The 26,441-nt window shown below is 37.4% G+C and overlaps 1 protein-coding gene across 1 annotated transcript; it reads right to left on the reverse strand.

The window, feature by feature from the left end:
* Positions 1-316: 316 nt before the first annotated feature.
* Positions 317-26,441, reverse strand: vps53 (VPS53 subunit of GARP complex). Its single transcript, XM_087796286.1, has 22 exons — positions 26,312-26,441; positions 25,896-25,976; positions 25,468-25,517; positions 25,295-25,361; positions 19,858-19,944; positions 19,645-19,760; positions 18,640-18,759; positions 16,153-16,231; positions 15,925-16,068; positions 15,718-15,860; positions 14,307-14,448; positions 13,770-13,871; positions 13,486-13,580; positions 11,524-11,766; positions 10,603-10,750; positions 10,143-10,225; positions 9,986-10,064; positions 9,718-9,866; positions 9,579-9,648; positions 9,371-9,508; positions 3,074-3,178; positions 317-1,004 (listed from the first exon to the last, which is right to left on the reverse strand). The coding sequence occupies exons 1-22, from the start codon at positions 26,399-26,401 to the stop codon at positions 837-839; spliced, it is 2,499 nt and encodes an 832-aa protein (XP_087652412.1). The 5' UTR covers positions 26,402-26,441; the 3' UTR covers positions 317-836.

Genomic DNA, 26,441 nt, shown 5'->3' on the forward strand with positions numbered 1-26,441 from the left:
AGACAACATTAAATAAGCATCAAATCGGAGGTTAATCATGGTTCATCCCTAAAAAAAAAAGGGATTAGACGCCCAAATTATGACAGAAAACTACTCTCAAAAATATTACAGCAGTTAATCCTTCAAACACATTTCTTGATCAGCAAAATAAATTCACACACCTGAAGCTGAATATTCATGTCAGTTGAACTGAAATAAAAAGGTGTCATTTCTCTTAAGAGCTGATGATTTAATAACATTCTTCGACACATACAGTTCTAATTGATTACACCCCTAAACTTGATAAGTGATCAGTCTTTATAAATAGTATCCATCATCGTAGTTATGAGGTTTTATACTGACAAATATTTCCTACATGACTGTCAACAGAATCCATGTTTCCAAATCCTCTTAATTCATGTTACATTATACAGTTTGTGATGTAATATGTACATGTTATTCATGACAGAAACACACATGATTTATGGATCCTTCCGTGATTGGTCGAAGTCGTAGAAACACCCGACACTGATGCCACATGTCGGCACTAATGGCTGGCGGAGAAAAATGCAAATTTCAAGTCTCCGAATCAAAACAGGCGAGACGAGGCATTGGTCGTCCTTTTATACTTTAGAATCCGTCAACTTTAATTAGGCAGCCTGGAATCATTCGTTTTCCCGGAGAGAGGCCACCAGACGCAGGATTGAGTTAACGGCTTGATATTCCCTCATTTTGTGTGAGCCGACGTCTCCGGGCACAGGAATCAGTGTCGGGGCAACAAATTGCGGCTAATAATGCAAGACGACGCGGGAAAGACGAAGCAGCGCCGAAAGGTTCCTGGTATATCGAGTCTCTGCTCATAGTCTCTTGATGAGCTTCTCTAGTCGGCGTATGCGGGACGACTCCTGCTCCGGGGTGGGTGTGCTGAAGGACAGTGAGGGGCCGCCGTCGGCCCCTGAGGGAGGCGTGGGCAATCTCTGTCTGAAGAGCTCCAGCATGCTGCTCTGCTCACTGCGCTTCAAACCCTGTGAGGGGAGTTCATGGGTTCGTTATCAGCCGTGACAGAATCCGAAAAAAACACATGGCTTATTCACCCTCTCACTGACAGTTGCTACGTCACTCATTCACTCACTCAGTCTCTTAGCTACTCCATTACTTGCACTATCAATCATCCCCGTAAGGCTCTTAACCCCTGGTCCGGGGGACATTTATTACCAGGCCGCACAGAGGAATCACGGTCAATTTATTATTACCGACTAAAAGGTGATTCATTTAAAAGAAGAAAATTGATTTTCTCTGAAATAACATAAGCGTGTGACAATAGAAAATGAGTATATTTCTTCTGAACACAAACATCGTCACACATTGACACACACACATACAGAACACCATCGTCAGCATACAATCGAACATGCATAGATGCAAATACACAAGACTCTTGTTGTAACCAGTCCAGAGCTCTCGCCGACTCTAGTTTCTTTGTCTAGTTTTCTTGTCTGCCGTAAGGCATGTTCAAAGTAAATTTGGCCAACAGTCAATAATTATAAAACCTGGCTGGTACTATGAATAAAAACACATTAAACTTTGTCCAAAATAAAGTGGAATTGAGCTTGTAAATGTGTTTCCATTGTCAAATGTTCAGTATAATTATGGGCATAAATCATGTCCACAATGTCTGTATAAATGTCTTTGTATTTTCCCCCAAAAAATCTACTGAACCTAAAACAAAGCACCAAAATCTGTGTTGCTTATCAGTTTGGTTTCACTTGTTTACGTCGCTGAGTAGCATAGATACAGAGATGGGATGGATTATTTAGTTTAGTGTTTAAGTGTCATTCATTTGTAACATTATTTTACTGTTTAATAGAAAAAAAGATTTACAAATCTCATGTTGTTCCTTTTTGACAAGATCAAGTTATACTTCACTATTGTTGCAAGAATATTTTCAAACCTATGATTCACAGGCCATTTATGGCCGGTTTAATGATATTCTGTGGCCCGTCGCTTGATAAGTTTATTTTTGTCCAACGTCGTATGAAGTCAGAACGGGTGCACAAGTCCCACAGTAATCCAGAAAGTATGCATGCATAATTGAAGACTTGTAGTGGTAATAAAACAAAAACTGACTATATTTTCTAAGTGTACGACTACAAATGACTAAACACGACCTCTTGAATCTGCAGGTGTGAGTCACAGATTTGTTTTACACAACAATCACCGCTAAGGTGGGTGTATATATTCCACAACACTCGTAGCATTGAGATTTGTACCCGTACTTCAAATGCGTACTCATGTTACTGGTATGTGGGACTTATGCACCCAATCTGACTTCATAATGTCAGCTGGTTAAGGAATAGAAAGCATAACAAATATAACTTATGTAAAGTATACTTTGTCAAACATATTTAGAAAGAATGGTCCACGGTCCTAGCAAAACACACAGAAATTACCCAAAACATTGTTTGAATTTTGATCGACATCTTGTTAATCAAAGATGTGCAGGAAAAAAAATAACGGGAAGCTCTAGACAACTTGTAACGAGATTTAAGTTCGCTAATGTATAGTTTTAAACTTCTGTATTCATGTTCATTTGTTTTGAAAGTTACGGATTTGTGCTTTTTATTGAGCTTATTTACATTTAAATGACATTCATTTGGTTAAAAATATCAGCTAGAACAGTAGATCAGCATGCGTTTCTCTCAACCTGACTCAGAAGAAAGTGCAATTCATCTTCCACTACATTCCATGTCTCAGCATGACAGTCGAATTCTCAACTCTCTCGCTTCTCTTTAACTTGCTGTGTGGCAGCGAGCTGAGATACCACATCCTGCTCACAAATGATAACCCACGGCAGTTTGTGAGTCGGACTTGTGCGAGCAGCCCATTAAGGGAAGTTGCCGCTCTGCTATTACTGCACGTAACCTCCTGTAAAATCCTTAATGCCTTCTTGTTGTTACATTTCTGGACGCGGAAGTACAATCGAAGAAATGAGGTGTGGAGGGACTGGTGTTTTGGAATCCGCCATCTTCAATTATGTTTTGCAAGATTAAATCCATGTTTGCAACCAAAAAAACATTCCCGTTAGCAAACCAACCTTCATGTCCAGGACCTTCTGGAAGGTCTCATGGTTCCCATCAGCCAGGAGCTTGATGTAGTTATCCACAAATACCACGGGCGGTTCATGCGGGGCCATCACCACCTGTGGAAAAAGCAGTAATGTTAGCATCAGCCCGGCTTTCTGTGAGCCATCGCGGCTGACCCCGGAGATCTCTAAGCGATCCCATATGTGGTGGCCACGGCTCAAATGAGCCGCAGGAGGGGTCTTGAACTGACAGAGCCAATAGATTTCACTGCAACCAAATGTAAGAGTACGTCTCTATATTAAGCTGCCTCTCTCTGCAGGTTGCTTTCCTGTTACGCATCAATTATTCCACGGATGACTGAGCAAGAATCAGCCTTACCGGTAATTATTTGGGGAGAATAATGAGCGCAGATCACCGGCAGCAGTTTGAAGGTGCTGCAGACGCGACCTGCTGCTGGAGGATTATGTTATGATTTGTCTTTAACGGTTACTAAAACAGCATCAGCGACTTCCAAGTCAATAATCTTCTCAATGAGGGAAGATTTGCTGCAGGAATGGAAAGACTCTGGGACGGACGAGATTAGAGGTGTAAGGATTTCAGCCATTTTCAAAACCTTTGATGCTATTTTTAGGTCAACGCCACCCAGTAAGTCTTTTACAAAGACACTGAAGCACACGCAGGAGCCAAGGTCTCAAGCCAGCCAGTTCAGACACAATTTTAAAAAGCTTTTCCATACCACCTTGTGAACTAAGGTAAAATAAATTTATAAATTATATATTTTTTAAAGTGATGGAAATGAATGAAATACCTGCTAGCTTAAAGACATTTTGAGGTTATATTTACCATCCCGGAACACCAGGTGTTTTTGAATATTTCGAAGACTAAAATACAGGTGAACAATCTTAAAATGTGTAATATCAAAAATTAAATAAGATCAAAAATGAGTTTTTTTTTAAAAAACAATGTTTTTATATTTGGATGCTTATTGTTCATTATTCAAGGAACTTTGGTCACAACAAAATTATGTTATTGATAGGTTTGTGAGAATATATAAACACATATACATCACAATACTTTTTTCACAATAATGCATCGATATTCAACAGCACTGAATTTATTTTGCATTTAAATCATATTTTCATTGTTCATTTATCTTTACCATTTTAATAAAGTTTGGTAAAATAAAAGTCATTTTTTATTTTCAATTATTATGCAAGTATTGATGGTGTTTGTTCATATTTGTGTTGCAATTAAACTCACGGCCGCTAGATGGCAGCAGTCATTACGTCCTCCTTAGCTAAAGGAACAATGAAATCTAGCAATTTTCCATCGAGGACTGAGGACAAGAGGATACAGGTGACTCTTGCAGCTTTTAAGGCTGATGTTTCGATATATTTTGGTTTTTAAAAGAAATAAAAGGAAGTATGTCTTTAACAAGAGTCATGTGATCTGTAAATTCTGAAACACAAGGGTTGAGTTCTCGACAATACTGCAAATACATCCTTGTTACTACAGTATTGCAATATATCGCAATATATTATATTGTTGTCCCTGATATGTATTGTTGCTAATACACAGCCCTATTTATTGATACAGCTTAATGCGTAATGAAAATAAAATGTTTGAAAAATGAAATGTCACAACAGATGCATTAATCATTTTTAAATAAAACTTAAATATATAACTGTTCAGCACCAGAGAACTGAGCAGCAGCACAAATTGTGTGAGACCTTTTGCTTCTCTCCAGTGACTTACAAAGCAATTGTCCTGGAGCCAGGCCAAAAGAAAGTCCTGCGGGGACCTTGTAAAAATGTTAGAGGCGAGTTTAAGAATGAAAACAGGCATAAAACGGAGAGAGGGAGGGCAGGGGTTTTCACGGCCCACATGTGAATGAACACGACAGCAGCAGAGAGCTAGAAAAAGGTGTGAGAAAAATGTTTAGCCGCGGCAGGTCGGGTTTGAGAAAATTCTATTTCCAGCGCACTTTCAACACGAACGCATGAAACGATTTGTTCACAAAATGTTACAACAGCGACAACACAACCGTTCTGGGATCAGATCTAACCATCCAAGGGCCCGACCTGTCCGACGATGGCTGCTTGTTAACAACGAATGAATAAAAACACAATTATTTACTACATTCAGTGTTTTCTGGTCTGGAAAATGCTAATTGTTTCAATATCTTTTCCGAACATAAAAGACAGCTGTTTACCTATAAACCGTTCCAAACATTCCTCCAGACACCAACATGGCCTGATCATGGGAGAAGAAATGGTGCTGCCCCCCCCCCACCCCCCAAAAGAAATTCACTGCAGTTCTTCTAAATCACTTTCTTTTAACCCTTTAGAAACAAGTTGGCAGCTCAATGTTCTCGTACGCAAGTGCCAGACGTGAATGTGCTTTCAACAGTACAATTTTAAAAGCAGAGAGAAAGTAAGAAGAAATACAATATTTTTCTCGTTTTGTTTTTAAATATATTTAGAAATTCCAACGTTTCAATTGTGAAGTCTACAAAACTCATCATACAGTGTTTTTCACATATATTGTAACTGAAAGACTTAAATATTTAAGTCTGAAAACTTACAGTGCTGATCCAGGTTTGCTTTTGAATATTGTATAATATTACATTATTTGTTAATCTTACTTAAAATATATTTGGAACACTTGTCAAATCTTTCGTCTACCTCTACGAAATTAACTTTTATTACTCTTTGCTACTATACTTCATGAAACAACCAGTTGTGTTTTTATTTAATTTAAACTGGTAATTCCTTGATGAGGCCTCATGAAACATCTGATGAGGTATCATGATACAGTGTCCTTATTTTGTAAGACCATAACGCTCTCAGTTTGAAAATGATGCATGGTTTAAATGAATTAGTAGATAAAAGTCAAAGATCATAAAGGAGAGTGACATCTAGTGGCCTTAAAAATGAAGACACAGTATCATGATACCTCATCAGCTGTTTCATGAAGCCTCATCAACCCAACACTATAACTATTAATACTTAATGTTTTTATGTTCAGGACACATGCAGCTCGTTGTCGGATTATTTTGAAAAAAAGGGTATAAAAACTCAAAACATATCTACAAATTTATGTAGCTTCACCTCCGACATTTTAAAGTAATAATTACAAGGTCCCAAAAAGATGATTGAATAGTGCTGAAAAACACTTTGGAAATTAAAGCACAATGAATGATTTTTTTCACGAGTGCCAAGAATAACCTCTTAAAAAACCATGGTTGCCGATGACGCCGTCACGTCTTTTCCCTAATCTCAACAAGAGCTCCAACAATGCGAGCGCTCCAGTTTCACAATGCGCTGCACTTGTTGTGGTTATGAAAGAGCAGATTTAATTTCAAGTCAGAACTCAAGAGTGTAACTTGAAACTTTTCAAGCAACCTAACTGGATTTATAAAAGAATGAAGACTAAAAAGAAGTTCAACGGTAATGGAGGCAACTAACCACAAAGATCCCTGGATGTTCTGTTAATGGATTAAAAGATGCCTCTTCTACATAACCCTGTAATTTTCTTATTATCCGAGCTCTTGAGTTATTAAAGACTAACGATGTCATATTTGGTGTCTCATACTTTCAAATCGTCATTGAACTTAATGTCCTACATTGATAAGAGCTTTTTTTTATTCCAGTGAGATTTTGACCATTTAATTAACGTTTAAATGGAAAAGAAGAACCACTTTTTTTTCTTTTTTTTAAATTATCCCTTTATATGTATATTTCTAAGTGGCTTTCAACGGTGTCTGCTTCGCAAGAAAGGCCAGGCTCCATCAGGGCCCATCGTTCTGTGCAAATAACATCAAGACAGTGGAACCACAAAGTGTTCAGGAAGGAAAGAACTCCAGGGAGTCCACACAAAGCCAAGAGACAGACTGGTATGCGCTGTGTGTGTGAACACTTCTTTACACTCCCAGGGTAGTTAATTAGGGTGGGCCTTATTTGTGGCAGTCACATAACATTATTCTCAAAGGTCCCATTAGGTTTTTGACTTCCATGGCCAACACACGTGATAGACTGCTCCTATGAACGGACACATGGCTACGTACAAATGCTTATTTACACCTTTAGAGGCTTTAGATCAGGCTTCTACTGCTTGAAAGTAAGAAAGTGAGTTGATTTGCTCTTTTCACATGGAACAAAAGGATGGACATTCAGACAAAAAGCAAGGTAATAAGCTGATGTAAGGAAGTAACAGACACAATCAGAAAACTCACTTTACTGCCATTTTAAATAAAATAAGCTTGCCGATATAGCTACAAAAACACTAAAAGCGAAGCATTTGTAGAGACAATAAACCCCCACAAATCTGCCACTTGTACTTGGTAAACTTTCTTTGTGTACCATCTTAGCGCCGGAGTCTGTGGAGAATATGCATCTTCCAAGTGCTGTATAATGTCAATAAACTTTGAAGAGACTCTTCAGTGTTAAAGTTAAATTCTTCCCCCCAAAAAAAGATCAGGGAACCTCAAGCAAACAGGTGACTTATCTAAGGTTTCAAACCTTAAAAGGCCAACATATGAATGAAATGTCGGCTGTTAAAGCGTCTGTTACACATGTTCAATCGCACAAGTGGACCATTAAGAAGGTCCACTTTGATACTGTGTTTAAGTTCAGCTTTCACTTGTTTAGAATTTGAAGGGTTGCTTCAACTCATGTCAATCAGTCAGTGCCGCAGCACAGGGTTGAGGTTATAAGTGGAGAGTAAACTGTTTAGAGGAACCTTTCGGCCCTACACATGAGTGTTTTTCCAACTCACCATTAGAAATGTAGAACTGAAGGAGAATTAACTCATGTGGTTCTGCATCCCTGGATTTTCTTATTACATTTAAACTTTTCACCAACATGATGCTGTTTTTTCACCCTGTAGTTACAATTATTAACACTTATCAAACGTAGTGCAGTGATATTACAACATTTTACCATTTTTTGGTTAAAAAAAAGGCAAGAATTTCAACAAAAACACTTGTATAGCAGCTACCAAATAAAACCAGAAGGTTTAAGTCGGCAAATAAAGTGTGAATGATTTAACTTTGCATCAAATTTCGACACAAATTCATAGTATTAAAGATAACTATATTAATCATGTTGAACGTAAAATATAATGACCATTTCCGAGACTGCATGGTGTCAATTAAGTTGAAAATGTACCTTCATTAATGACATAAAATGCCAGAGTAAAGGTGAAAGGTGCTGAAAAGTGGGAGGTTATTACATCAAATTATGATGGTTTGCCATGACCAAAAATAACCAAAAATGCCATGATTTTACAAGGATAATGTGCTTCAGGGAACTGATGTCCAGCTAGATTTGGTGCGAGGATGGGATAAGTGCAACAACACCTGACGAACTCACTATTTTATGTTAATTTTTTTGTTCCGATAACTCAAAATTAAATATTATTAACAAGAGGGTTCATCATTGAACATAATAAAGGTCTTTCCACAGCTTAAGGCAAGTCAAATTAAATTATTTAACACTTTTTAATTGCATTTTTTAAATTGAACTCAAAAATATACCAAAACTGAAAAAAGAAAAGTGTAAAAGTTTAGGGACAAGTTCAACTGAAGATGAAGAAGAGGACGTTTTTAGTCCAATGGAGATTTTGGGTTTAAAAAAAAGTCTTGCACAAAGTAGGCTGTGCCTCGCAATTGTAGTCTAGTGGCGATTTAAGCCGTGACGAAACACACTTCCTATGTTGCCCCAAGCAAACGTCTCTTTCTGAAGTTGCTACATAAACCGCGTTATCGACATGCATCTGCTGTGAGAATCCTGAGTGCAACCGTGTCACGTTTTGTTAGTTCACTATTGTAAAATTATTTAAAAATACATAAATGTTAAAATATTTAATTGATGCAAAAACGCCTAATTTAAAGATTCATGACTGTACTGCCTTTAAGACTTTACCCTGCTATGATTAACAGGCCACTAAACCAGCGACAAAAATTATTACTAGTGATGGGCTGATGAAGCTTCATGAAACAGTGTCATATTTTTCAGACATCAGTAGATGGCGCCGTTTGTTTAAAAACGATGTGATCTTTCACTATAACAGTTGCTCAAAACAAAGGAAAATAGTGCAGAGACCGCCATCTAGTGGACTCTGACAATAATGACACTGCTTCGTGAAGCTTCAGCAGCTACGGACCAAATTACACAACTTTTGTTTCATCCATCTCTTAAGCCGACTAAACCAACAACAGCTAATATTTTAATAATATTTAAGCGCTCTTAAAAAGTGTTGTTTTGAAGTGGCTTGTTAAAAAGAAAAGGTCAAAAGGTCAACCTCACCTTCAGTATCATCTCTGCTCTGGTCATCCCCTTCACGACTATCTTAGTGTAGCTGGCAGGCGCCTTACGAAGCACCTGGGAACCGATGGAAGGCAAATCTAGCAGCACCGTCTTGAGCGAGTGGGTGTCCAAAAGAAGCTAATCGGAATAAAAGCAAAGCAAGAATTACAAATCAACGCTGAATCGGATTTAATTCTCCTCAACTTACCTGCTCCGCCCCCACCATACTGATAGGCTTGCAGCGGAAAAGGTGATTGATGAATTTTGGGATGAAAGCACTGAAAAGCAGAAAAAATTAACTTAGAAAGTATTGAAGAAAAACGTGTAAAGGTTGTGCGTTCACTTACTTTGTGAATTTAATACAGAACTGCGTGAAGTATTTGCGCGTAGAGGCCAGGTTGTCTCGGATGATCGGCACGTTTTGTTTGATGTGCATGATGATGGACGTGACGTAAGGACTCTGGTCACCCACGTGCTCGACGCTCTGCCACGGCATCTGAGAGCGTTGAGGGAACAAGACACAATTTGTGTCGTGGATGGCGTTTCGATTCCAACATGATTTATTCAACTGCATTTCTTGGTCTACATCTATAGTCGTAGTTATCCTTGTCATACCTTGCTCATTGCTGTCAGCGCAGGATCACACGCAGCATCGAGATCTTGGACCAGGAGCTGGATACTGTTTGAGATTACACTGGACAGGGAGATTCAAATGAAAAATCTGAAATAATACTTGAGTAAAAAGATAGTGACAGACATAAATATCACCTACGTGCTGAACGTGTCCATTTCCCCTGTTAAATTGATTCTCTCCACCAGAACTTTATCTACTTTCTCCTTCAGTTTCTCCTCCAGCTGAAGAACCACGATATGAAAAAAAGAGGTTCCATTACTATTTCATTACACCGAGCAGGAAAAAGAAATGACTGTGTTGAATTTAAAACATCTGAATAATTGAATGGAATCCAATTTAAAGTCCATCCATCTATCCTAGAGTTCTAACTAGAGATTTTAATGACTTTTTTAGAGACAGAGAGATGCATATATCTAGCCTTCAAATAAATTCTGAATTCTGTTCATAATCATACATTCCATCTTTATTCAACTAAAATAACTGCAACTTTCTGTCCTATAGTTCACCCTTTACTTCTTAAAACATAAATCCACAAGTAAAAATGTGGTAAAGTCACACAGCACAACACTTTTGTGAGACACTGAAAGGATTATAGAACCTGTTGTGTTGTAGCCAGACAGTACTCTGCGGTGCTCAGGATGCTGCAAATAAGACACAGTTCATCAACTGTAAACTTGGCTACTTCGGAGACCTCCTTTTCTTTCAGCAGGCTACTGATGGTGAGTCCCCCGCTGGTACTAGTCGACCTAAACAGAGGAAAACACGTATATTAGAGAGATATAGGGCCACTTTGGTCAACAATGAGTAACACAGGAGGAGGAAAAATATATATTTCTGATAACCTATCGCACAAGGGGGCCAAACAAAATATATATTTAACAGGAAGTACTGCAATATTGTGTTTTTATTCTTGGAGGCTCAATATGTTAATCATGATAACATCAAAAACGTTCTTTTTACTTCAATTTCAGTTCAATCCTTATAGAACTCTCAACAATTTTTGAGATAAATAATATATTTATAAACGTTATCTTACCTTAAACTCCTAAAAGGTCAAAATATCAACAATTAATTGACTTTGATATAAAATGACTTCTGGCCTTATAGTATTGACTTTTCAATCAACAGTATTTGTTAACTTTACTTACGTGTTTACAATTCAACAAATTACTTTCCTTTTTTTATAGACTACGTACGACCAAAACATTTTTATTTTTTACTTTTTTCTTTAGGTGTTTTTAAAATAAAATGATGAACATCACATTCTTCTACCATGTTAAAATGTAATTAATTCATTTAAAAAAAATGCAATTTGACTTTATTTTATTAACTGAAACAACAAGAATTTGGGGTTAAATTGTACGGCGGAGTGGTAAGAGGAAGGAAGAATAACAATAGCAATACTTGTGTGCGAGGAATACAATTCCCCCGTATAATACAAGTTATCCCAAACGCCAACAAAACATAACCTTGACCATGAAAATTCAATACGAGGAAAAACGATTCAAATCACTCTTACTTAGGGAGGTTGCCGGAAAGGATCTTCCAAGCATACTCTCGGAGGAATTTTTGAAAAATGGTTGTGAGGGCAATCATGGGCTCGCCGGTGCTCAGCTGGGAGCACTGCACCATGCACTTCTTGTAGTACACGAACAGGTCGGCGCAGCTTGGAAGGACCGCTCCGCCTTCCTCCGTGCCCGCCTTGGGTGGGCCCTGGGCACGGAAGTCAGCCACGAACCGGTCGATGAGTTCCCCCAAGTTCCTGAGGAAACAAACCGTTTCACACGTACTGTAAGATCATACATCACTGGTTCAGGCTGAAAAGGAAACATGGTTTCTTGAAGGCAACATCTGGCACTTCTAGTGGAGCGTTCCTCTCTTCAGTGGTTTCTAAAAGAAACATCCAAGGGTGTCCAAGCAAAAGGAAGCAGTGAATATGTCCATTAATAGAGGCGAGATGGTGAAACTATTTAGGACTACTACAAGACTTATTAAGTCATTTTAAATACTATTAAATTCACCACCAACTCTACCAAAATTGGAAACTGACACATCAATTCCACAGGTTTAGGCACATTTTGCCAAAATGTTGATTTGTCCATAAGACAACACACTCTGATGTCAATTAAGGCCTTATTTTTGGATTTATAATTGAATGCTTTTTAACCATTGTTTTATCTTAGGGTCAAGGTGACCCGGTGGCCAGAAAGCAAATGCATTTGTGGTATCCCTTTGTGTTGTCTCTGGGTCAAGGTGAACGACCTCCACCACTGCATATGCATTTCTGGAAGCCAGAGATGTCAGTGACCCAGAAACTTTTCTGAGACTCCTGTGTTGTTCTCTGTGTTATCTTGATCTTTTAAGTATATATTTTATTGAGTTTTGTTTTGATTGTTTAAGCGCTTTGTGACCCTGGTCTGGAAAAGCGCTCTACAAATGTAATTTACTTACTTACAATACAAGGGATACCACAAACACATTTGCTTTAGGGTCACCTTGACCCTGAGATAAGACAAGGATTAAGACCTGAGCTGTGAAAACCATGCCATTATTGGGTTAAATAGGTGTTTGTTAGCTGTAGAGTTCTAGTCTACATGTTAGTTGTTTTTCCTTAAACTGACGAGGAAAATGCAATATTTATTTTAAAATGGCGACATTTCTGGCAACAGAAAAACATGCATCAAGTCAGTAAATTATGTGAAATTGTTTGTAAACCACTCAGGGTTCAAAGGACGCTCTGCAGGCAGCCAATTGACTTAACAAGAAAACATCCACGCAGTCGTGCTGATAGTAAAAAATGTTCCTGCCCGACTGAATCTCGGAGCCAAACCAGGAACAAGCAAGCTACTGTTTCCAACCTACTGGGAACAAGGTGATCTGGGATTTGCCTGTTTGAGGCTTTTGAACTGAACAGAAAAGGGGGGGAGAATAGGTTGGTTGTGTTCCTAAACTATAGAAGGCCATTTAATGCCCCAGAAATCCAAAAGACAAAGGAAGCATGTGAGCTCCAAACTCCTAAAACTGGCCTCTGTTTCTGGAGCAATCAGCAGTGACTGGGGGGAGGGGAGAGGTCAATGTGGGACATAGTCAATGAACAAGTATTAAAAAAAAGTGTTGAGAGGACAAAAAGGGACAACAATCAAATGTATAGAAAAAGTGGAGTTTTCAAATAACGAGGGGAATATTTAGGTAACAATGAAAAGGGCAGACTTGCAGCTACAGCACTTATTCAACCACTCAGGGTGATCTTAAAGCGTTTGTGGTCGAGCAGCTAATGGGAAACATTGCTGCCACACTGGAGTCAGACGTCGGCGTAGAGATGGAAAGACAGGCAGAGGAACAGAATTAAAGGTGGAGGGGGATCTGATTGTTCAGGCTTGCAATGGAAAAAAGCAACGTGTGCCAACCGAACAAATAACCTGGTCTTTGTGTTTCAACACAATTACGTGTGCGTGGCAGACCGTGTGCGTGTGTTGCTTACTTGTCTTGAGATTCGATGTAGACGTATAGATGTGGCTCAAAGCACTTGGACACGATGCCATGGAAAGGGTTGTCTGGAGCTTTGGGTTTCCTGGGCTTTAAATATGGAAAAATGGAAAAGCAAATTGGTTTTAATCACAGGTTTCCAAACAAGTTCACTTTGAATCTACACAAAATGCTCGACTATTCGAAACTGTTATGATGAACACTTCAATAATGTAGACAACCTTAAGGAAATATAATACGGGAGAAAATTAGCGTGAGAGTTTAGATTTACAATCCAACCTTGGTCATATCTTCATCCTTCTCTGATCCCATACCCTCGCCCGGTTCCTCTTCCAGAAAGGGGTTTGTAGGTTCAAGTGGGCTTTCGGGCCTTTTCTGCTGCTGTGACCAGCAAAAAAAAGGTTAGATTTACAAAATTTGTTTATTACAACAATCACTGATTGTGTTACTAAATGCAACGTTCTGCTGTAAAACAAAAATTCACTGTGTGAAGTTAAAACATCTTCAATAACTTGACCTACATTTACAGGCTCAACCATTTCTCACTTTACACCCTTTAACATTAGTTACATGAAAACCAAGCAAAGTGAAATATTTGTAATAAATGTATACATTTTCTTTAGAAATGTTACATTCCATAAACAATACAGCCTAACACTAATACGGCATGTTCCTCAAAGCTCATCATATCTTTTTTTATCACCACAGGTAAATGAATAAAAGTTTGAATGTTGAAATATAGTCATCATCTATTGCATTTTATTGAAAATACATGTTTTGTGAAATTTTAATATATTCTATGATGCGTTCACTTACTCCAGGAACATCCGTCAAAGTGCATCCAGAGAACCGCTTGGCCAGCAGGCCCTCGAAGTTCGTCGTCCTTTGAATGGCAAAGAGAAGAAGCTTCACTTCGATCTCCTTCGCTCTTGTTCGCATCACCTTGGCCAGCTCAACCCTGAGGAAAACACAAGAGCGATCAATATTGGTTATTCGTTGCATGTTTGTCTGCATGTATTTGAAGGTGAACAGGAAGAGTATTTGGAAGGAACACTGACCCAGATTCATGGCCTATATTCCTGCACTGACTGTTGCACCCCACAGAATACAGGAAACAAACAATGCAGAATGTAACCGAGTCATGTCAGTGCGAGTTCACTACCCATCTGGGGCATCCTCGTCAATTGAAGGTTACCCAAACTAAAAATGTCACGCTGAGTCCTTCCTGCAAACTTTATATGTGAAGTTTGACCTAATTTCAGTCTGTCCAATGCTTCCCGTGCAAATTTAAATTATTGTATAAAAGTTATTTAGGATTTTAAGTAACATTTTATGAGGTTTTCACGCAGTAGTCACAGTTTTTGGAAGTGTTTTTGCAACCTTAAATGAATAAAATTAATAAATCAATAGTCTGTCAATTTAAAAAATATTTTTTATATTTATTTAAATATATGTAGGTTTATTATATTTACTTTGCAAACAATAGATCAGAATAATAATAATACTATTTGTAATTTATTTGATTATTACTATAACTAATATTACTACAAATATATTAATAAAAGACACATTATTTGTGTACTACTTTCACGATTAATAAAAATGATGTCCACGTAATAGATTTCCTTTTTTTCAATTATCGAATACAGTACTATAATAATAATAATCTTAATTATAAAGCAGGTTTCAGACATTAAAAAAACAGTCATTTAAAAATGGCATTGAAATTAAAAACAGCACAATAGTGAACAATATGGAACAATATAAATTCTATATACATAATAAAAAAAACATTAAGATAAAACAGTAAAAGTATAAACCCATTGATGAATTGGGTAAAACGTATTTTCTGGCTAAATGACATCATGCTTTATTTTTCATCAGAATATAACTTAAGACTAACATGTTTTCTCAGTTAATTCATTTAATTTGACCAAAATAATGAACGTTTTACATTGTTTATATTTTATCATAAAATGTTAAACCTTTTTCAATAAAATATGCTTGTTTTTAAATAATATAGCAACTTAATTTTATCAAGTTAAGAAACGTAGTTGTGTGTTTTGTGTTGCCGTTTTTTCCAACATTATACACCAGATTTCTCAGATAAATCAAATCATTTGGCTAAATATCCCAGTGGACACTTTTTGATTTTTATCCTGATGAGGGCAGACACAGTTCAAGCTTCTTTTGTGGCCTTTTAGAAAACCAATGGTCTGTGCTGTACCTGGTAATGTTGCAGAACTCCACTGCGATGCGCTCCGTCATGCACCACTCTGCAGGAAACATCCGGCCATATTTTTCTTCATATTCCACAAGTTGTCGTTTGATCCAAGCATAGCGACGGTCAATTTTGTCCAACCAGGCAACCTAAGAAAAATATTTTTTTTACTTTCAACATACTCGACTGTGCAAAGATAAAAGTCTAACTCACATCTTGATTCTCCTGGAAGAGCACCAGGTACTCGGAGAGATGTTGTCTTAGAAACTTTTTGATGATCTCTTGCTTAATACGTGGGTCCAGAACATTTGCCACCAGACAGGCGTCTCTCAACACATTACTAGGACCACCTGGTCTCTGGAAGAATGGATTTGAACATGTTGACAAAATGGAAGCAAAAATACACGATTAAAATTTGAAAAATGGGAAATAAATTCCTACCTTTGTGCCTTGAGAAGGAAAGGCTTCTTCAAAATCTGCCAGAATTTGAGTTCCTAACTCACTCTGAGCTGCCTTGACTCTAGACACAGAATGACACATTTCAGAAGTTACTTTATTATTTATAAACACACAATATATGCTCCTAATTGCCAGATTTTAACATGAGAAGATCTAAGTTTTAATCAGTGACAAAAAAAACAAACACCTTCCAGGCATGTGTCTGATGGAATAAACAGATTTAGAAGGAAGTCAATATGTAGGTAAACTGGAAGCAGGACAAGAAAACCCAAAGGGAATAAGATAAGACAGAAACGTGTTTGTAAAATAAGTTCCGTTTGCTACTCGGGAGAGAACAGATGTCTCGGAGCGCCTTCATTTTAAGAAGGTGAGGTTAACCTAGGACATCACCCAGAGCTATGACAATCACCCAGAATAAACGAGTGTATCACAGACAGATGCCAAGTCAGTTGGCAGACTTTATACCAAAATTTACTTGCTTATTATCCATTTAGCCAATTACCTTTTCTCAAAGCCAAAATCACAGACAGGGCAGAGTCTCGTTTTTGATACAACAGCATCAATTAAAAACAGAAAAGTTTTGTCTAAAAAGTGACTCATCTCAGTAGGAGAGAGACAGATGGATGCATTGCATCCAACTCGTTCTGTGAACTGTGTGGGGATCACATCCCTCAAAACCACACTCTCAGTGGCAGATGCAAAACATCAGAGGCTGATGAGAAACTAGCTCATCAAATACAATCAATCATTGTTCAATCAAGTTCCATTGGAAACGGTGACAGTGGAGCCGTTCCCTGCTTTATATGACTTTTCCTAACAGTAAATGACTTCCTCTAAAATAGAGGACAACGTCTCTGATGGGAAAATGTTGAATAAAAGTACTTTTATTAAATTTACCCAACCACATATAACAGTATTGTAATTGTATTAATGCTGGTATTGTTTGTCTGCCTTGTGGTGAGAATAGAATTTGGGGAGTGGAGAGGACTCCATGCCAGGAACTGGACTCTGAACGCCACCTCTGACCTTAAGTGTAATAAACTTGTGGAGCAGCTTGTGGGAATGGGCTGGTGATATAACAGCAACCTGAACGGTTTGTGCCTCAGAAAGGATTGAGACACACAGCTGGAAACACTGGTCCTTTCTCTTGTAATGACAATTAAAATGCGTCTTTGAGCCAGGATTTGCTCACTGTTCAAGATCAGTTTACAGCATTTGTAGCAACCTGCAAAGCATCTACACTTTTTAGCAAAAAGAAAGAAGGGATGAAAAAAAAGTGCTTAATATGGTAGAGAAAACAAGGACGAAAAAGTTGTTAACTTTAAACAAACAATGTAATTTGTAATATATAATATTTTATATACATTTAAATTGAATGGATATATTTTATGAATCAGAAAATAACTATGGGTCGAAGGTATGGAAAAAACTAATTTTCTATGGCAAAATAGAAATGAAAGATTAGGAATTTGAAGATGTATAAAGAATTGAACATAATATATAGTCAGATTGCTGTCAAAATATTCATGGGTGGATAAACGTTTTTATCCATCCCTGATGTTTTTGTTTTTCTATTAAGTGAATTGTGAAATCCCATTTTTAAATTGTATCCCACGGTTTAGCAAAGGTTTCTAGTTTCAACTCCCTGAAGGGAATCAACATAATTAGCACTTTCTATTACAGTCTCAGTTAAAACTAATTGTTTGCATCCTGCTGCTCAGCATTTACATCTTGACCCCCCCTCTCCCCCCCCCACATCCCACCTCCAACCACCCTCTCCACCACTTTCCCTCCTGATGCAACGTCACTTCTTCCGTGCAGCTGTCATTTGGTATGAATGTTGCCTGCCACACCTCGGTTAAACCAGAACAGAAGGTCAGACTCTCGGGGTTTGATGGGATCACTGCTTCTTTGAACTCGAACATTAAACTGATCAATGGCTGCTCGACCTGGATCTGTTGTTGATGGAAAATATATAATCCGCCTGATCTGTGAGAAACACTCTGACTATCCTGCATCAGATGATATTGAGAAAGTTGAGTTTGGCCCAGAACAAGCAAACAGTGTAATGTTTTTTCACATATTGTCTAACGCCGATGTCACACGCAACAACACAATCTGGAATATGTGCTCGGTTGGATGTACTTTCCACAGAGATGAGCCGAGCGCAGTCGCAAACACACCCGTCGAAAGACTCACAATGGAAGAAATACTGGCTCAGACGCCTTCTATTCAATGGCTTTTCCTTCCTGCATGCAGCTGAGGCATTTACTTTTGTCTAGAAACTATGCGTGCATACAGGATACAATGTGCACATGATTTTCGCAATGTTCCCCTTTTGGAAGACTTTAAGATGAGGCATTTCAGCTTTAAACGACTAATCTGCTTCCTGAAAACTTAACATCAGCAAGTAGACTTTAAAAAACAGATAATTGATGAGCAAAACTTGCATATCGACGATTCACTCACCGCTCAGAAAGTTGTCTTATCTGAGGTATTCCCATGTACTTGTGGAAGTGCTCCAGCACGTTGACCACCCCCTGCAGGAGATTGGCCACCTCACCATATTGCCTCTTTCGGGTCATTGCTCTGGAGAATAAATGGAGACATCAACCCGTCATACTAGGTTGTGAATTATTATTAAAAAATAAATACATTATCCACAATGAACCACAATGAAGAATCTCATAATTAATAGTTTTACTTTTGATTTAAAAAATGACCGTAAATTCAAGTTTCAGCAGCAAAAACAGAAAAACAATAGAAAAATAAATACATTTCTACAGTAGAAAATAACTTGTAATTCCAAAAATAAATATGAAAAATATCATTTATAAATACTGTGTATATAAAGAACGGTACGATTATTTTATCTATTAATTAATTGTGATACTGTAGGATCGGGAATATATTTGTAATATTTCCAGACACATGACTCTTGACGCAACTCCTGTTAAAAGCTGTATGAGTCAACCGTATCCTCTTGTCCTCAGTCATTGCCGGGATCTCGCAGGACTTTAGCTGCGTAGGACTAGAGGCCGGAAGTTTAACTGCACATCGAGCCGTAAATAATTGCTTGTTAATTGTAAATTAAAAAGAGACACACACTTTTTTGGAAATATAATCAGTAAATAACAATAACAAAAAATACAATTATATTTGAATGCTGTTTAATGTTGATACAAAAAAAAAGATATATTTTTAAATAGAGATATTTTTTCACACCCATAAATACAGACATACATTTACATGTATACCAGATAAAAAAAATCATTATTGAGCAGTTTCTGTTGTATAAATTAAATCGTTTCATTAATATTAAAACTTCTCCTCATAAAAAAACGATTAAATTAGATCTGTGGAACAGTTATTGGTGAGACGTTTTTGTCGTTGAAAAACACATCATCGTAAAAATGATCATACCTCAACTATACTATTGAGCAGCAGATCATGCTTGGTCTTACTAATACTCACTCTAAAGAGTCCACACCTCCTGCTAACATATGCAGGTGGTTCAGCGTGGTAATGGACGTGGTGAGGTGCCGCTTAGCGTGGTCCAGCTGTTTTATGTCCCTCGTAATCTCCTTGACCTTTGTAAATGTTTAAAGAAGTGAGAGAAATTCAAGACAAATTGGGAAATTAACGTGGCTTGTTAAAATTGCTCCCATTTGGCCGTTTCCCTCTCACCATTTGTTCAGACTTCTCCGCCTTGTCTTTTATGTCTTTAATTTTTCCAAATAGCTGCTGTATGGCCACCTGGGCTTCTTCCAGTGCCTGTGTGAACCGAACACAACGTTATGACATTAACCCCTCACCAAATAAAAATACAGTTTAAACATTTAACTACCAACCCTGTGGTTTAATGAGCTCGATACTTAATTACATTCAAATCTCAAAAATATTAATTAAAAATAATGACACAACACAATGGGAATCCAATAGCTGTAGTTACATAGATATGCTTGTTTTAATTGTCTTACACACACCATAGAAATTACACGGCGGTGATGCACGGTTATAAGTAATTAACTGCCATACAGTCCAAATTAGATTAATAGAACGTGAATGTCATTAAGCTCACAGCAGAAATGTATCCAGTTTAAATTGGTTTGCTCCGGTACGTTTATTGTTTTGACCTCAGCTATCCCCGTTTTTGTAGGTTAGACGTACATTTGTTAATTGTCTCGCCTGCTTGAACGTTTTAAAATAGGTTCCATCAAAGTACCATTTGAAGAAAGAACATATGAAAAAGGCGCGAGTGAAGCTGCTCCTGCACCTCCGAGTTAAACACACTTCTTTAGTTAAAGGCTTAGTCAACATTCCCAAAAAAGACACTTAAGGCCTCTTGAGGAACAACGTTGTGTTTATAAATGAGGTTGATTTCCAGTCACCGTTACTGAGAGTGCCGTTTAAAGGAAAGTTGTAGTTACAATCTTTTTATAAATGACTGACTTTTTCTACTAAGGTGGACTGAATGCAGTGAAACTTTAATGAGTTTAATTTCAACTGAACTCAATTCTTAACTCATTCAATCTACCGTTTTAGTACTTCAATTTAATGTGCGTTTGTTCTACTTGCAGTCAAGCGTCGGATTTTAGTTTCCACTGAAAGAATCAAGTTAATCGTTTGCATTTTAATGATAATACTTTAACATTTTTTTTAATGCTCCAATTGTTTCACACCTCCTTAATCTCGTTGTATATGTTGCAATGACAATGAACGACAACAAATTAAATTTACTTTGGAAAGTTTGGATCCAACAATCAACACTCAACAATAAAAACAACAAAAAAAACAACAACTATAGTTTAGCTAAAGGTCGCAGGTAAACATTTACTTTGCAAGGTGACTGACCACCGTGTTACCTTAGGGTCAATGTGACCCAAAGGTTTAAAAACGAATACATATGCAGTGGCGGAAGTCATTCACCGTGACCCAGAGACAACACAAGTGATACTAAAAACATGTTTCGGGCCTTCGGGTCACCTTGACCCAGAGATAACACAAGTGATACTAAAAACTAAAACGTTTTCGGGCCTTCAGGTCACCTTGACACCGAGATAACACAATGGTTAAATGGAATATTATGAATAAAACAACAGTTCTTTTAGTGAAGTGACTTCTGGAATAACTGGATGCATGTATAAAATATTCTAGTCAAATATTTTATATACATTAGGAACAAAAATGAATTTGTAAAAGCTCTCTTTACATAGGTTTCCCATAGGGGGTCTTGAGCAGAACGCATGCATCCATAGAGACCAGACTCAGCTGCATCAATCTGGTTTCCTAGTAATCATTTCCTGCATTTAGCCTGAAGGAAAGTGGAGCGACCATTGCCCAGCAGGCGCCTCCTCGCCCAAGATCTTATCTGCGTTCGTACCCGAAGCATATCCTCAGAAAAGGCAATAAGAGGCATGTGTTCCTCCGCCAAGATGGTTTTGTAAAGAACGGGAATCCTCTGGAGACGCAGTTAATTCTCTGTACTTACAGAAAATCACTCCTCAGGACACTCCATATGCAAAATGGCTTTTCTGAATACACGCCAGGTAGCATGAAAGCGATCAAGCCAACATCGTTGTTTAAAGATGCTGACATGGCTTTGGCACGACAGGGCTCCTTTAAGAATAACAGACTTAAGTGATCCAGCGACAGAGAAGCTGTTGAACACTTTACAAGGCATCACTTTCAGCTCAAAAAGTGTAACGTCGACCCTGAGAAGAAACAAGCGTGCCGACGCTTCTTGTCGTCTTATTATAAATGGAAAAGAACACCACTTCTGTGACGTTGTTAAGCTTTAGAGCCTCACATAAACAATACCAGTCAACACATTTGAATATATTTTGACTTAATGAAATGGTTGGTCTGAAAAAAAAGTCACAAAATAATTGGGTACAGAGTGTTCATGCCGACCCAGATTTTAAAAACACATAAATGCAGCGAGCAGAATGTTCTAAATACTACAAAGAGCTAATGAGACGATAAAAAGAATGAAAGAAACAGATCGGGAAAAGACAAAACTCTTTGAAGATAAAAGCCTGGAATCTAAAACAGGCTGGGATCTGATTATTCTGCTGACATCTGCATTAAATGTTGGAATTAGGCTAATTCTACAGGAGGACCCGCCCAACAATTTCTATTAACGCTCCTCTGATCCAGTGACTTCAAGAGAAGAGGTCTGCGGATGTTCTTGGGCATCTATACAAATCAGTGTGCGTCTCTATGTGTTTGCACGTGTTCCACTCGAATAGCGTTCATTCAAACGATGAGATTGTGTGGCAGCAACAACGAAATAAACACAAATCACATGAATAATTTAACATTTATCTCAAGCTTTTAGGGGAATATTTAATCATGTTTGCAGGACAGTAACTGGACTGGAAACTTCAGGAAGAAAATAGGATTAGTGCTTCAATGTGTCTGAACACACACAATAGACGGGAATTAGTCGCTTAATTAATCATTGTCAAAAAATAAATACATATTTTCATTAGCGTAGCATTTTAGGATTGTAATTTGACTGTAAAACAAATAAGCGACACAAAAGAACAACGACAGATTATCCCGTCAGTAATTCAATATTATTGGAGATGATGTTTTTTTTGCCAATTCATTTTAATATATTAAATTCATGTCGACCAATTGATTTTCTGTGAGAACTTCATGGAAGGTTTTGTGAGCCATCGGACTTTAGATATAAATCCCTGAATTTTTACAGCATCAAAATCAACTATGAATCTGAAAAAAACATTTTTCATGACAAATTACGTGTAACTTCAATGTGTAAAAATATTCAATGTAAAAAAGAAAATCAATGAAAATGGAAAAAAAATGTAGTATTAGAAATTCGATGTGCATTATGTCAAGTAATATCTTTTATTCGATGTGACGGACAGCATGATGTCGCAGCGTAATGTCCTTCTCTTTGGTTCCCGAATTATAACAATGAATTTCTTTTCCAACAAATTTCTTACACTGAATATTATTTTACATTTATAGTTTATTCTACATTGACTTTTTGCACTGAAATTTGATAGTTTTTTCAAATTCAAAGTCTTATTATGATGCTTTAAAAATTCAGTGTTAGGAATTTATATTCAAAGTTTGACGGCACACATTTAATTCCATAGCACTTCACCTTCCTCTGGATGCTCCATTATAAGAACCAATCGCTTTTACCAATCACATACAATTGAATGGGTTTTTTCTTAATGTTTTAATTTGCTTTTACTATCCCAATATTGCTACTTAATGACCTGTGTGCAGACATACAAGGGTTTTGGTATATTTGTTTGACTAAATTTCTAGTTCAAGGAGCATCACATTGATGATTGATCAATCAATCGATCGATCGGTTCTGTTTCTTCTCAGGCCTCAACTTCATTTATGAAGCATTTTATTGGTATCAGCGGTGTGCAGACAGGTGTAAACAAACATCCTTAAATCTTCTGCTTTTACAACCGCCTTTAATGAAAACTGACAATGTGAACAGCTGGTGGTGCAGGAGAGACACTTACTGGAGGCACCAAGCTATTCATCCCAATATTCTGCAGATGCTGCCTCAATGTTACTCAAACAATTATGATTTAATTAAATTAATTAACTAAGATTTTTGCTTGCTACCAAAAAAGTCCCTGATTTTTAAATATATTTTTTATGATTTATCTACTCAGTAGTGTAATTATAATTATTTTTAGACCGTTTCATTTGATTTAGTTTTTCTTCTACCATCAGTATTTCCAAATTTACCATCTAGATTCCATCTCTGTATTTAACACAACGTAAAGGCTACCTTGACCTTCATCTGAAACGCACCTTTGAAGAAGCTTTTAAACTTTTAAAATGGAAGAATCTTCTTTGATGTCGGACCGCTTCAGACTTAAGCTGAGGTCCACAGGCTGCAGGGAAGGATTGGCGAGGGAACCAGGGAATTAAACCCCTGCTGATATTGTATTGATCTTGTTCCAAAGGAACACGAGGTGAGACGGAAATAGACGGTTAGATATCCTGTGTATATGTTAAGAATCGAAAAACATGGGTCGTGAAGTCCTTTAAGTGGTTCGCGCTGCAGATTTTCCTTAGCTGGTTTAGAAAATATGATTTTTTGAAAATTGTTACCACTTTAAGGGGAAACAACAAATGTATGCACATTTACAAAGTCATCATGTACATTCATTTCAAAGCCATGTGGGAGAGAAAAATGATTACATTTTTGCTGCATAAGAAACCATTTATAATTCATTATTGAGATGCAAACACAGAGGGAAGCTCAACATATGCTTCAATTCCTTCACTGGCTAAATCCCTACGCAATAATTAAAATATTTTTTCATAATTTAAAATTATGCTGGTAACGTATGTCGCTCCATTCAAAGCAAATTGTATAAATGAGTAAATGGATCTTGGATTTTGCACGCTGCTCATTCGTCTTAATCACACCCCTTTTTCGTTCCCACGTTTCTCCCTCTGGAAATGTTCGCTTGTGGCTTTGGGAAAAAACAAACCATATTATTGTGTACGAGCCAAGAATGCTGCCAGTCTACTAAGTTTTCAAGTGTTTCCACATAGTGAACAGAAGCTAAATGGGAAGGACGGGACCACAGGGCCAGACGCTCGACACAAACACACACCTCCTGTCAGAACACACATCAGGTGTCACTTTACACCACTAGCATTTGAGGAGAGACACGAGTCTGGATTTAATCAGCAGACCTTTTTTTTTTTTCCTGTTTTGTAGCAAGAGAGGGAAACAACTCTAAGTTAATAAAATATACAGGAATATTTTCCTCTGGCATGGTTTCCATAATGGGGGGCATTCTGAGCTGTGAGGACCAATCTGAGTCATTCTGTCCTTTTCCACGAATATAGCACAGCAAGAGGAGAGAACAGATGAGGTTCACTAACATGTTTTTCTGGATTGTGTCATTTTCTTTTTTTTTTTTCAGGAAAGGAAATTGCTGTAAAAAAAAAAAAGCAACCTTATCAGGAATAACAGTTGCTTTCTTTAATAATATGGCAGTGTCACACAAAAATAAATAAATTGAGAACGACCTTGTTTTGTACCCTTTTTTTTCGGAGTGGAGTAAAACAACAACCCATTCTTCATTAGTGCAGTTAATCTTACCTGTCTGCCATCTTGGCCCACATTGGTCTGTCCTCTCACCACCGTTCTGATATCATCATCCAGGCGCCTTAAAAAATATAAACCATCACAGAAAATTATTTTTCTTTTAAAAAGAAAAAAAAAGCTTTGTGTGATGTGTAATACGGTTCAACGTTTCACTGACTCCTACTCACCTTATTTTTAGACGAATCTTGTTCACCACATCATCAATATTTGCCAATGACTGAGAAGAGAAAGAAATATTGACTTTTTCTTGGACAGTGACCTACAGTTACAGTGCCACCTAATGGCGATGCAAAGTACACAAATACAGGCTCTTCTACAGAATATATTTGTTCACTTTCCAGCTAAAGCATCGGCTTACTTGTACACATCTTATTCCTTATTTTCATAATGATGATATAAAGAAGATGACTCATTTTCCCTTTTCACTTTTAATCATTTATTTGTGCACAATATCTCTTTTATTTACTCTCCTGACTCAGAAACGTAATGGGTCAACTGTCAGTATGTTAATCCAAACATGTTTTACAATTATTATTATTATTATGTGAAGTCTATCATGTTTTAAACCCAAAGAGAAAAAGAAACACTTGTGTACCTGCTCTGTGGGGAACAAGGTGTTGATGTATTCCACTGCATTAAAATCCCCTCTGTCCAGGGGGTCTTGACTAGGAAACACCTACATGTTAAAACACAGGTTTTAAACCACACATTATGACCCTTTTTTTCCAACATGAAACAAAATAGTTGAATTAAAACAGTCACATAAAAGCTAACATACAGACCAGCTGTTCCTGAATTCAAAACATGTTAATAACGATAAATGGAAAGGAGAAATGGGAGTAAAAAAGTAATGTAGGATTATAGTCACAAAACAATAATAAAACTGGACACGCCTGGAGATTATAACATATACTAGTTTATTCACAATAACAAAGGTTGTGTTGAGTACAGCTAGCCTCGGTGGCTAGCTAGCAGACTAGCATCGGTGTCTAGAAAAACGCATTTATTCACCTGCTCTATCGCCTGCTGCACCTCCGGGGTCAGCTGCATAATCGCCTCCAAATCCTCGGCAAACTCGAACTCTTCATCCTCCATCATCATCAGAATAATGTCACACAACTGTCCAGCATTCCACTTCCTG

The sequence above is a fragment of the Callionymus lyra genome, chromosome 7 (assembly GCF_982586985.1).
Source record: "Callionymus lyra chromosome 7, fCalLyr1.hap1.1, whole genome shotgun sequence".
NCBI lineage: Eukaryota > Metazoa > Chordata > Actinopteri > Syngnathiformes > Callionymidae > Callionymus > Callionymus lyra.

Coding starts and splice junctions, on each gene's coding strand:
- vps53 (XM_087796286.1), bottom strand. CDS start 26,401: ATGATGATGGAGGATGAAGAGTTCGAGTTTGCCGAGGATTTGGAGGCG. Junction 19,945..25,294: donor TGGGCCAAGATGGCAGACAG/GTAAGATTAACT, acceptor CGGTTCACACAG/GCACTGGAAGAAGCCCAGGT. Junction 10,065..10,142: donor GAAATGGACACGTTCAGCAC/GTAGGTGATATT, acceptor CTCCCTGTCCAG/TGTAATCTCAAACAGTATCC.